Source organism: Caretta caretta, chromosome 4 (genome assembly GCF_965140235.1).
Source record: "Caretta caretta isolate rCarCar2 chromosome 4, rCarCar1.hap1, whole genome shotgun sequence".
Lineage (NCBI taxonomy): Eukaryota > Metazoa > Chordata > Testudines > Cheloniidae > Caretta > Caretta caretta.
The window spans coordinates 68,032,291-68,045,502 of NC_134209.1; the positions used below are offsets into that span (position 1 = coordinate 68,032,291).

General features: G+C 41.5%; 1 protein-coding gene across 4 annotated transcripts in view; it reads left to right on the forward strand.

The window, feature by feature from the left end:
* LOC125635697 (serine/threonine-protein kinase DCLK2) overlaps nt 1-11,615 on the forward strand; it is a 144,992-nt gene extending 133,377 nt beyond the window's left edge. For 2 of the 4 annotated variants that reach the window (XM_075127728.1, XM_075127729.1), the window contains 4 exons: nt 815-911; nt 4,105-4,185; nt 5,755-5,871; nt 10,406-11,615. In XM_075127728.1, coding sequence (XP_074983829.1) covers nt 815-911; nt 4,105-4,185; nt 5,755-5,871; nt 10,406-10,627 — 517 coding nt within the window. In that variant the 3' untranslated portion in view covers nt 10,628-11,615. Of the gene's footprint in view, nt 1-814; nt 912-4,104; nt 4,186-5,754; nt 5,872-7,029; nt 8,894-8,924; nt 10,382-10,405 lie in introns of those variants that run through there. The other 2 variants (XM_075127730.1, XM_075127731.1) reach the window with 2 other exon arrangements.
* Nucleotides 11,616-13,212: the final 1,597 nt, after the last annotated feature.

The following is a 13,212-nucleotide window of genomic DNA, read 5'->3' on the forward strand; positions in this document are numbered from 1 at the left end:
TCACCCTTCAAAGATGTACCATATCCATTATAATTTTTCTGCCATGCTTCTGACTGCAACAATCAGGCATGAACAAATGTAAGAGAATCTGAGCAGTATTGTTAGAGATTTAAACCACTAATCAGAAGTGAGTACAATTGTAAAATTGGTCCCATATTGTTCAACAGATCTGCTCTGTGTGTATATTCTGTTCCTGCCCCCCCCCACACTTCTTTTTTTTTTTTTGGCACTATAGGAGCTATCTGTTCCTTTCACTGTTATGGATTATGCCAGTGGCACAGGTTGTTAAATTCAGCACGTGAGTGAATGTATCCCAGGTTTTCCTAATCCTCTCTGTGTACTTAAAAAAATGTCAGATTGGCTCACAGGAGAGGATCACATCACTGCTGCTAGTGTGCCCACACACATCACTTGCCTATTGTGGCTGGTCCTCTGGAGCAATGGGGATGCTCGGACAAAAGAAAAGACTAACTTGATTTACTTTTCCTCCCCAGCACCAGCAGCAGATTGTGCCTTGTCTGTTACTGCACAGATTATTGTCCTCATGTTACCAATGCAATCCCTACTTGAATGGAAGACAGGTTGAGGCCTTTCTCCTGTGTATTGTCTCCCCATCCTCACCACTACTGCCACCATAACTATGGTGTAATACTGCAAACTTACACTCCTAGAATACAGGGTGGCCAACTGGTGGCAAAATTCTGTAATAGTTGATGTGAATTTTGCTTCTCCACCACCTCAAAAATGTAACTTTAATGCCTGTGACAAAAATTACACCTTTCTCTTGTTCTCTTCCATTGTTACTCATCCACAGCGAGAACAATCTTCAGGAAGATCTCTTTGATCAGATCCTCATTGGAAAGCTAGAGTTTCCCTCTCCGTACTGGGATAACATCACTGACTCAGCTAAGGTACTGAAATAAGTTAGGAGCCCAGGGCTTCAAGATGTGAAATTGTTTGACAAGCCAGTGGGAGTATTGTGCCCTCCTGACTCCACAGAATCTATGCTATCGTACTATTGCTGACTATGTTCCAAACCATAATACTCTTCAGAGCATGGCAGTGATGAAAATGCAGGTCTCACAACCCTACTTTCATGTTATTTTCTGGGTGAATGATTATAACAGAATGTTGATTACATGCAGTGAGCATTGCATGTAGATTGGCTTATTTAATGATGACTGTTATACTAGGTTCAGTGCTTCAGCTGCATTGTAAGTAAGTATCTCTCTCTCCAAATTTTCCCCCTCATCACCCTTTTGAGAGAGGGTGCCTTGCTGCGTGGACTGGACACTGTTCATTTCACCTGTTCCTGTTTCACCTTTGGACTAGAGCTCATTCAGATGCAAATAGCTGATTTGCCAGTTAAGTAAAAAAGTATTAGTAAGATACCACTTCCTTTTGATTTCATAGATTCAGTTAGTTAAAGGCAGTGTTTGAAATTCTAACCCTAACTCCTACAGAGGCCCAAATCCTATAGTTAGGGCTCTACCAAATTCATGGTCATGAGATTTTAAAAATCATAAATTTCATGATTTCAGCTATTTAAATCCAAAATGTCACGGTGTTGTAATCGTAGGGGTCCTGACCCAAAAAGGAGTTATGGGGGGTCGCCAGGTTATTGTAGGGGGGGTGGCGGTACTGCTACCCTTGCCTTCTGCACAGCTGCTGCTGCTGCCTTCAGAGCTGGGCAGCTGGGGAGTGAGCCTCTGAAGGCAGAGCCGGTGCCTGCAGAAGTAAGGATGGCATGGTATTGCCCTTACCCTTACTTCTGCGCTGCTGCTGGTGAGGTGCTTCCTTCAGAGCTGGGCATCTGGCCACCAGCCACCACTCTCTGGCTGCCCAGCTCTGAAGGCAGTGCAGAAGTAAGGGTGGCAAAACCGTGACTCCCCTAAAATAACCTTCTGACCCTCCTGCAACTCCCTTTTGGGTCAGGACCCCCAATTTGAGAACTGCTGGTCTGCCCCATGAAATCTGTATAGCATAGGGTAAAAACACACAAAAGACCAGATTTCATGGTCCATGATGCATTTGTTATTCGTGGCCATGAATTTGGTAGCGCCCTAGCTATAGTAGTGTGCCCGAGAGTGATATGTGAATGATTTGTTCACAGGATTCATTCCAGAGTCCAGGGGCACGTAGGTGCATTGTAGATGAAAATCACAGTTGCCGAAGAAAGAAATCGGCTCCAGTTCTCTCAATCTCCTAATGGCCCTTTGCTAGAGTGGCATTGGTAGTAGCCTCATAAAAGACCACAGTCCCAATTCTTCCTTAAGGTAAACTTGTCTTGCACTGCTCTGAGAGCCAAAGCAACCCTAAAGCCAGCAAGTCTAGTTCCAGCCTAGGAGCACATTCACACAGCTTACAGTTTTCATAGCAGTGCCTTCCCCTTTTCTGGATGTTAGTATAGAAGTGTGGCCAGGGGTTCCCAGTTTTCAGCTACGAAAATGGTTCCTTCCTCAGGTCAATTGGCAATTTGCATAAAAGAGAGCAGCTGTCAAATCAGCACCAAGCAGCCTTAGAGGTGGCCCTCCTGCTCCAAACTTGCACTGAGTACAGTTTGACTAGCATGAAGCATCTAACCCCCTATCCCTGGCTCATATTCTTGATGGGTAATTTGCTGAGAGAGTCATTTTCCATAACTGGAGGATGAACAAAAGCCTCCTAATTGCACATGTATTGTTTCTCCAGAGAAGTTGCTGTCTACTAGAATAAGTTTCATTGGCATGTTCTTCATTCAAACATAAAGCAAGAGACATCCCTGAGGCTACAGAAACTTTCTCCCCAAAAAATGGGGCAGTTGGGTTTTAATTATGGGAATTATTTGACATTAATTAGTTTCTTCATGAGTGTTGTTTTGTGTCTGGAACCTGCATCTACACCAGCCAGTTGCAAAGGAGGAACTTGAATTAATAAATTCAATAAAAGTTTGAGATGAAAAGTTACACCTAGTGTTCATAACTTCACTGGCTGCCTTTTGTGTGACTAACCTCTTAAGATTTACTATGGCTACAGACCCACTTGTGATAGTACTAAACAGAAGTGTCATAGAAATATGCAGTGAACCTAAGGTCATCTATTGTATAGCCTCTGAACATTTGAAAGGCCTCGATTCAACAAAGCAGTTAAGCATATACTTACAGTTAAATGTATGGTGAAATCCCAGTGACTTCCATGAAACATCAGTAAGCACATCAGCCATCTAGACAATGCCCCCAGACAGAGCTAGGCCAGGAAAAAAGGGGATTCCCCTTTCATGGCAGGAGTGGGAGGGAGGGAGGGATCTGTAGAAGATTGGTCAGCTGGCTAAAGACCCCTTTGTGCTTCTGGAGCAACACAAAGTAGCCATACCAAGGCAAATAATCTAGCCATAGTATAGATGATTAAAACAAACTAACACTGGGTGCTGTCAGTCATTCCTTTTGAATAGAATTCTTAAGTGCTCTGTGCTGATGGGTAGCTTTAATTTTCTAGCTATAACGGAATGATATCATCATAAATTTTTACAGATAGTTCTAGTGATAGCACTTAACATAAAAAAGTATCTCTATGAATTAGTTTACTCTATACAGTTAAAACATCTCTGCTAGTAATAGCTTTAAAATTTCAGGCTCATAAATGCCCTTGGCTTTTGGTACAAGCTGGTGCTCTTGGCAGGTCCCTTCTGCTCTGCTATCGTCCTCATCCCCACTGAGCCCCTTCAGCAGCTTTATCCTCTGTAAATTACTCAAACACTATGTGCCCTGTCACTTGATGGTTATAAAACATTATGGGACTTTATTTTTGCATGAGAGTATCTGCACGTGTGCTGTACTCAGAGGGTTTAGCAAGGATGCAATTCCATTCTGACTGTTCTGTCCATGCTGCCTGCACGTCTGTACAGAAGAATAAACATTTTATATTACAGCTGCAATTTAGAGTGTGCGGGTGAAATCCTGTCCCTGTGGGAGTCAAATAGGAGTTTTGCCATTGACTTCAACAGGGCCAGAATTTCACCCAGGTTGTGGAGAAACACCACTTTGAATGCTGGGAAGAATTCAGTGCAAAAGCTGCTTCACATTTTAATATTAATGTTCCCTCTCTTCTCACTCTTTTATTTTTTAGGAGTTAATTAGTCTGATGCTACAGTTAAACGTAGAAGCTCGATATACAGCAGCACAGATCCTAGGCCATCCCTGGGTGTCCGTGAGTAAACTCTGCATTGTACTTGTCGCTAATTAGATATTTAATATTAAGATCTAACTGTAATAGTGCTGTCAGAAGTAGTGACAGAACTCCGCTTGCCCAGTTCTGTTTATCAGGCAACTTCCGTGTCTCCTCATCAACATAGAATGAATTGCCTATAAATGACACAGCAGAGGGCAGTTATACTCTGAAGTCTACCTTTCTGCTGCACAGAGGTTATTGTGGGCTGTCTTTGAAGCAAATGAAACTGTATTTCCAAAAAAGCTCACAAGAATAAGGGATGGAGAGGATTCAACTGGGCAAGTTCTTTTGCTAACATGATTTTTCAGTGAACATGAGGATGCTTTAGAGACACAGCTAATGTAGGTAGCCAATATGTTGGCTGTTGACGCATAGCATAGGATTTTATCATTCTGTACCGCTACACAAGGAGATGGGCCGCAACTTTATATTCCAGTCGAGCAGGGTGAAGGTTTTTTTTTTTCCCCTAACAGAAAATAGGTTGGAAGGCATTGATTGGGTAGCTGCTCTGACCCCTTCTGTAGCACCAAAAAGGCCCTCCATCCCAGACAGGCTTGCTTGTGGCAGAGGGGCCTTATGGATAACTCAAGTGCCTGTTTTTGAAATCTGGCCCATAACCTGGTGCTCACAAAATACGTACATGGCAGCACCAGCACCTGCTTTGGTGTATAATATGTAGTCAGTGACATACTTTACATGCACAGTTAACCTGTGTGTAAAATGGAGAGGCACAACGTAGGGTCCCATTTTCAAAAATGTAACTTAACACGGCTTTTGTGTCTATAGGGAGAGACTCCCCTGAGGTCCATCTTTTGTGATACTAAACTGATCTCACCTACCAACAGTAATAATCAAACATTTATTTTCAAATTAATTTCACAGTGTGTCATTCTGTGAACTTTCAGGCTGGAGCACTAAGCAAAATTAGTGCAATTTGCCTTGAAAGAGAAGAACTCAAATTAAAAATCCTGGTTTTCTGAGGATATAAAAGAAGTGTGTTGCTGGTGAATAACTACCCCCATTTGTTTAGCCACTTGACTATTTATGTCCATACAATATTCGTTAATGATATGATGCACAATGAATGGAAATAAAGATCATCATTAGGCGTTATGTAAATACTCTTAGGTCATCAGCATTTTAATGGCTATTACTTTTCCTTTGCAATGTTGCTGTTTGTGTAAAATCATACATGTTACATTTAATGCCAGTTGTTGTTAGCAGGTGTCTTGTCATGGCACACTCCTAATATAGTGTCCTCCCTTAACCTGAAAAACAAAATGCCACATTTTAAGCCAAAGTTTCTCCTTCCATATGCAGCTCACTTGTTCCTCAGCAGCAGAGGACTTTAAAAAGAAAAAACAAGGTTGACTCTCTCTCTATGCAGCCCAACAGTTAAATTCTATATCCTCCTTAGCATGAGCAGGGATCCCAGGATGAGGGAAAATCCCTTCTGTTGATTTATTTGTAATTTTTCCATTTCCAAACACTTTTTTTTTTTTTAACCCCAAACCTGAGGAGTAGCAGGTGTGTGTCTTGTTTACACAGGATGATGCCTCGCAGGAGACTAATATGCAAGTTGAAGTAACAGGTAAACTGAAGCAGCACTTTAACAACATGCTATCCAAGCAGAACAGTACGACCGCTGGGGTCTCTGTCATCATGGTAAGCAGATGTAGCACTTTTATATGTCGATATGACTTTGTGTCTATTTGTCTAACATGTTTTAACCCAGGAGTGATTATTTAAAGAACAGAGTGGTACAAATGCACTAGCAAAAACAAACATGCTATTGTGTGTGTGTGTGTGTGTGTGTGTGTAATTCTAGTCTATACATTATGTACTTACTATGTCCCCCAGGTCAATCTGAGTTGGTCACTGCTCAGGAGCAGCCAGATCTGTATTGAGGTGCATTAACTGAGCTGTAGATATTTCTTTTAAACACACACACACTCTCAATGCAAAAATAATTCATAAAGCTCACCTGCTAGTTTGAAAATCACTGAAATCCTTTCCATTATCATTTTAATGGTGGTTTTCTTGTAGCACCTTTTGTCCCCAAGACTAAATTTGCTGGAGCAAATAGTCTATCTAAAACCCACTTCCTCATCATAAACTGGGTTAACTCTGGGAAACATCCAAAAAAATTAATGATTGGCCCCATCTAATCTCTACTAATGAACGTGATCAGAAGCCAGACTTGATGGGAAACATGGGTGCATTAAGATTCTTCTATATAAAATTCATCTAAGTTGAATTTACAAAAGTTGTGCAAAAAAATACTATACAACAACAGTGAGCTGTGTTGGTGGGCTCAGCCCAGCTCCATTTCCTAGCAAATACAAGCACACACCACAATTCACCAGTAAACTTGTTACTGACTAGTCATCACTGCAGTGCTCCACCAGCTATGCAGACTGTTCTCACCCCTGCAAGTGGTTGTCTTTTTTCCATCCCAGGGATGTGTCTTCAGATACCTTAAAGAAGTTATATTGTACAGCTATATATTTGCTGTACGGAATATACCACTCTGGCAACTTAAAGTTGACACAGTTAGTAGCCAGAGGTTTTTCCCCCACTGTATCAATTATATACGATGGCCTAGTAAGTGTAGTGTCACTGTCCCACTTTTAAATAAATTTTCCACATGTAGACAACTACAAATATTTATTAATCTGCCCACTTACATTGTTCACGTACATATATATGAATTGAACAGGTGACAAGTTCAAAAGTAGGGATTGTAGTAACATCAGAATACTCACAAGAGTGAAGACAATATTGATTTCAGGTTGATGCTGTTATCTACATTTCATTTGACAGTTTGACTGGACAGTTTGAGAGGGACTTCAGAGCTTCATTCTTATAGAGTTGAGACTGGATAAGCCTGAAGCTGAAAGCTGGTACAAAATTTAATAAGAGCAATTTTAATTCTAACTCTCAGCCCCTCTCCAATTTGCATGCCACTTAAGCTTGTCTCAGATCTCTGAAACAGTACAGCATCTGGCTGCTTCTTGGTGTGGGTTTTTTCTGTTACCTATGTAGCCAGTGAAAACTTATTTTTGTTTATCTCCCTTTAACAAGTAGTAAGGAAAATTCATATCTGCCTAGTTCTGTAACTGAATATGCAGAGAAGACTAGGGATAATGTCTGAGTCTCCGATTAAGATACTTAGTGGAAAAAGGAACCTTATAAGAATTTAGTCCCAAACCTTTTTTCTTCCTCATCTTTGCGCTGGTTTATCCACAGTTCAGAGTTTGTTTTTTCAAGTCCCTTAAATGAAATGTAGCATCACAAAGCCACATCACTTTCTCTTTCACATGTGAGGAAACTGTTCAGTAAAAACCGTCTCTCTAGCATGCTGTAGCCCATGGGTTGGCAACCTGCGGCACGTGAGCCGATTTTTACTGGCACGCTGCTGCTGGCCTGGGTGAACGGACTGAGTGGGGCCAGCGGCCGGGACCCCGGCTGGCAGGAGCAGGCGGATGGAACCCCAGACTGGCAGTGGGCTGAGTCACTCAGCCCACCGCTGGTCTGGGGTTCTGTCCTCCAGTGGAGTGTATTAAATTTCTCCCTGTAGGAATGTGCTACTTGCGGAGCACTAGGCCTGGCAGCAGTAAGTAGTACTTTCCTCCAGGGAGAAGTTTAATATGCTACACTGGCGTAGGGAAGGTTGTGCCTCCCCAAACAGCTGGCCCACTTCCCACCCCCTGACTGCCCCCTGACCGCCCTGCTCAGAACCCTCCACCCATCCAACCCCCCCTGCTCCTTGTCTCCTGACTGCCCCCTTTTGGGACCCCCCAACCCCCTGGACCCCACCCCACCATCCAACCACCCCTGTTCCCTGTCCCTTTACCATGCTGCTCAGAGCATCAGGACTGGCAGCCCTACTTACACCGTAAGTAGCACGTTCCTATGGGAAGCAATTTAATACACTACACCTGCTGCTGGTCTTGAGTTCTCAAAATATGTTCTCTCACCCCTTATCAAAAATTACACTACAATTAGCTTAAAAACTTTATTTGTATATTACAGTAATCATTACACAAATGTTAATAAATACATCGGTTTGATGAAACAAAGTAGTTGTACTTATGTGCCTGTGCTTAATTTGTGTTTTCCATGATTTACCTTCTAAAAAAAATCTCGCCCCCCAGGTTAAGAACTACTGCACTAAGCTGATAAGATCTGCATTTTAATTTAATTTTAAATGAAGCTTCTTAAACATTTTAAAAACCTTGTTTACTTTACATACAACAATAAAAAAAAAAAAGTTAGAGAGAGACCATCTAAAAACGTTAAAATGTATTACTGGCACACGAAACCTTAAATTAGAGTGAATAAATGAAGACTCGGCACACCACTTCTGAAAGGTTGCTGACCCCTGATGTAGCCACTTAGTTCTAATACAGGTTCTTTGAAAACCTTAGAGAAGAATTTCAGCCACAGTTAATGCAAATGACACCATCATGTGGTAGATAAGTGGAACTGCACAAGAAATCTGATTCCTGCTGCCTTCTACAGGGCAAGCACGACTTCTGCTGCTAAGAATGTCTTGCTGTACAATCCTTTTATTTATAGACTTTTTTTAAAGAATTTCAGTATGATTTTTAAATCTAAATTTGTTTCAATGATGATAGTTCTGCTTAAAAGTAAGTGTAGTTTCTATCCCTTGCTTCCTTCCTTTCCCCATGCCTGCATTGCTTTCCTCTGAGTAGGTCCAAGGAAATGGTATGTACTAACTGCAATGTTTCGTTCTGCTGCACAAAATACATGTTCTGAGTTTAACAAAAAGAGAAAAGGAGAAATAACAGCTATCCTGAAATAGGCAGAATTTTAGAACTGCATAAAAGTGAAAGAACATCTTTCAGTGATGTTCCAGATACAAAAGTCACTAAGTAAAATGATATAAATGTTTATCTCTGAAAATTTTCTGCAAATCTAGGCAGAGTGGTTATTTTTCACCTTACAAAACATCATATTTTGTGAAAGGGAAGGTTGGAGGCAAGATGGCCCATACTGCTTCCAAGTAAATGGCTATCTTTGTGCCTTCGAGCTTGTCTACACATTAAAGCTAGTCCAGAGTGACTAACTATTCCTGATTTATTCTGGACTAACTTTCACATGTTCACAAGAGGGCTTGTGAAATGAGCAGTGTTACCCAAACTCCTCCCCAAGCCACCCAAATATAGCTTTGGGACTATATAGCAGAATGTAGGGGAGGAAAGAAAAAGATCAGCAGCACTGAAGTGGGCAAGCCTGCGAGTCATCTCATGAGAGTCAGCACCCAGTAAGCTGGATCCTGTCATGCACCATTGATGCTTATGGCCTCTATGCTGCTCAGAACCAGTCACTGGAGTGATCAGCAGTATAGAATGATCTCCCTCAGGAAAAACAGCATTAAACCTCCTGAGCTGGGCCCCAGCCAGTTGCAAATAGGTAACCGAATACGAAGTCAGCCCTGTTCACACAGTATTGAAGCCTAACTGAAGATGTTCCCTTCTCCAAGGACCTGCTTAGGGACAGGTACTTCTGTAAATTAAACATTTAGTTACAGTTTGATTTATCTTGCAGAGGCTTTTAGCAGAAGCATCAGGTACTTTAAAAAAAAAAAAATTTCAGGGCAGATACTTCACAATTCCCCTAGTACATCTTAATCCCCCATGCTTCTGCTGCTACATTGTTAATTATCCCACAACTATTTCCAGTAAAATGCAGCTTCATGCAAATTTAACACCCATAACAAAGTATGAGAGGAAAAGTGTTCTAGTTTAAATGAGGAAACAGATTCCCGAGACCTCAATTGCAGCTACCTGGGATTTGTCACAGGCTGGAAATGGTTGTGTTCCTTGTTAAAATATTGGTAGCACAGTCACACTAGGAATTTTGGTGAAAATGAATCCTTAGAAATTCTTCCCCAGATGGTGGTGTAACACAAAGTTTTAACTTTTTTTTTTTTAAAAGTACTTCATCAAACTTGGTTCTATTAATGACCTGCTGGATGCCGTGGCATGCATAGGAGCTAAGTTATCCCTCTGATCACCAAAACACCCTACAATTGATTAAGATTTCTGATGTTATTTCTCCTTTTTCTGAGTCTAATGCATGCCCCAAAGGTGTGTGTTGTGCAATGGTTTAAGGGGGCAGGTAATATGTGTCATTTGATGTAACGGTTTTTGTCTTTTACCTTCCTTTTTAGAACACAGCTCTAGATAAGGAAATTCAGATTTTCTGCAACAAGCGCTCTCAGGACTCTAGTAGAGCTGGTATGCAGAAAACTTCTGTGATTATTGCTGCAGCTGAAGAGCCTCATGTGGCTGGGTCCAAGAACCTCTCCCCTGCTTCTTCTGAGCCAATCAAATCCCCCACACAGCCTGTCCCGGCATGTCATGACAATGCTGGGGAACAGCTCGCTCTATAGAAGTGATTTAAACCAAAGCCCACTTCTAGGCCAGTAGACCCCTTCAACTTAATGAACATCCATCACAGCTGTGGTTTTTCAGTTTGCTTCCACTCTCTTGTGGCAAGCCCCAGGCAGACTGTCAATAGGTGGATGGGTGAAGTGTGTGCTGTAGCTTTGAGTGCTCTTCCAGCCTTTGCCTTCTGAATCTTTAGATTTGTTTTTATCATTGGAGTTGGTTTAATGAAATGCATTTCTCACACCCTAGGAATCTGAATAGCTTAAACTAACACATAGATGAACAGTTATGAGGCCTCACTTGTGCACAAACAGACTCTCTAAGTCAACAGAACTTGTTCCCAGAAAAGGGGTATGCCCCCACAAAAAGCTGTATTTGTCTCCTGTCCCAGTGAGTTGAGTTTAGCTGAGCTGAAGAGGCAAGTTTCCATGAAAAACTGCAGTGGATTAACTGTACAATATTGAAAGACAAGCTTCTCAAAGGAAAAGGACCCCTTCTCTAATACCAGACTTCAAGATAGTGTTTAGATCATATGAACTTCAAGTGACTTTGGATGTAATAACAGGAACTCTGGGCATTTATTGGGCCGAAGACTGCAGTCAAGGAAGCCTTTTCATTCTAGCTATTGTGTATCCTCCCCCCACAACTACAGTATGTATTAGAAACAATAAAACTTCTTTGAATGGAAAGCTTGCTGCATGTTACATAAGCTAGGATGGAGCAGTTCTAGGGCAAGCTGACTAATAGAAGAACTACCACTAGCTACCATAAATAGCTGCCAATATTTTATTACCATCCCCCTCTTCATCTAGTGTAGGAACTGAAAACCATAATGGGGGAGGCACGGATCGAAGGTGTTTTATCTTTATCATACTGCTGCATTCAATAGTGTATTTCCTCTGCTTGGTCCTAGTTCATTTTCTTTGTTAGCTTTTACTTTCTACTAGAATTGTAACAGACCTGCAATAATAAACTTTCTTTATGAAAAGACTATTGAGTCATTTATTCCTGTGAGAACTCAATTTCCGGGCAAGGCGGAGCGGATCAGTGAGGAACAACTGTCCCTCTGGAGACACTTATTCTGAGCTAACGAGAGAACAACTCAAACCATTCACAAAAGAACAATTGACACTAGGACTGATTGACTCAAGATGTGCTGGTTTCTTTTGGAGCCCATCACCTATCCAGTCCTCCGTTTTCAAAGATAACTTGAGTTTCGGACACAGCCTGTTGCTGGAAAGGACTGGTGTAATTTGGTCTAAGAAAAAGTGTTGGCTGGTTAAGATGTAGAGCAAACGCTAAGACCGTGTCTATAGTTCATTAAAACGTAGTTCTGTTAAACTTGGTTTTGGAGTCAGTTTTGTTACTGGGATAAGGTGGCTTCGCCTGGACTCTGTGTTATACCCTCATTTTAAAAAAAGACCTAGATTAAAGTACTGCTACGAACACAGTTTGACCCCATCCACACCATTGTATTACACAAAAAGTATACAAAGATAACATCTCAGCCTCAGAAACTAGTCAAACACCATGAAGACAGTGATGTTTAGTATACATCTTGTAAATTTTACATTTAACATGTCTTAGGTAAGGCCTAGAGGAAGAAGTGTGATTTTAGATGAGCTGGCTATAATGCAATGTAGGGTGTCTCTAGCATAGGGGGCAGTATGCTGAAAGTGACAGATGAGTAGGACAAAGTGAATGAATTGGGTGATTGTGCAGAGTGAAGGAGGGAAAGAGGAAGAACCAATAAAGGGCTAGACAGTTGGAGTAGCAATCAAGGAGGGCAGGGAGACCCAAAGAAGTTGAAAAGTGGTAAGGACCTAGCTGATTATTTTAGGTCACAGGTGGGTTCTGAAGGTAGCAACAGTATTGAAGTAGCAGAAGTTGTCTTCATAAAAAATGACATTATGGTTTTTACCCCTTATCAGCAATAGTGATGGTTGAGCTTGAGTGGTTAGTGAAACATCCAGAAACCAATGTCAGGGAGGCATATGGAAAGGTAAATTGGTCTGTCATCATTGTAGTGGCAGCCATGCAACTAAATGGTATTGCCAAGGACAGAGTCCTGAGAGAGACTGATGGAAAGAGGAAGCATGAAAGTAGTTGGAAAGAGAGACAATGACAAGAGAAGAAAATCATCTGCTTTGAAGATGGTGGTTGTAGTGAGGATTGAGACTAACAGCTGGTGCCAGGTTAAAATTGGTAGGTTTTGAAGTGTTGGCAAGGGCAATAAAGAGATGATGTTCCTAAAGGATGCAAATGGAAACACCAAAAATCAGAAGGGAATGAGGAAAATTGAAAGACAAACATACCATGAGAAAGCATAGCTCTGAGGCAAACTCTCCCCCTCTCCACTTATTTCTACAATGAAATCATAGAGGAAAACAATATCAGTGGCAGGAAAAAGTATAAAATTTCATAGAACAAACGTGCATGCAGTATTGTAGCTGTATTGGTCGCAGGATATGAGAGAGACAAGGTGGCTGAGGTAATATCTTTTTTGGACCAACTGCTGTTGGTGAGAGAGAAGTTTTCAAGCTTACACAGAACTATTCTTCAGGCCTGTACCATCTCTCTCCTATAG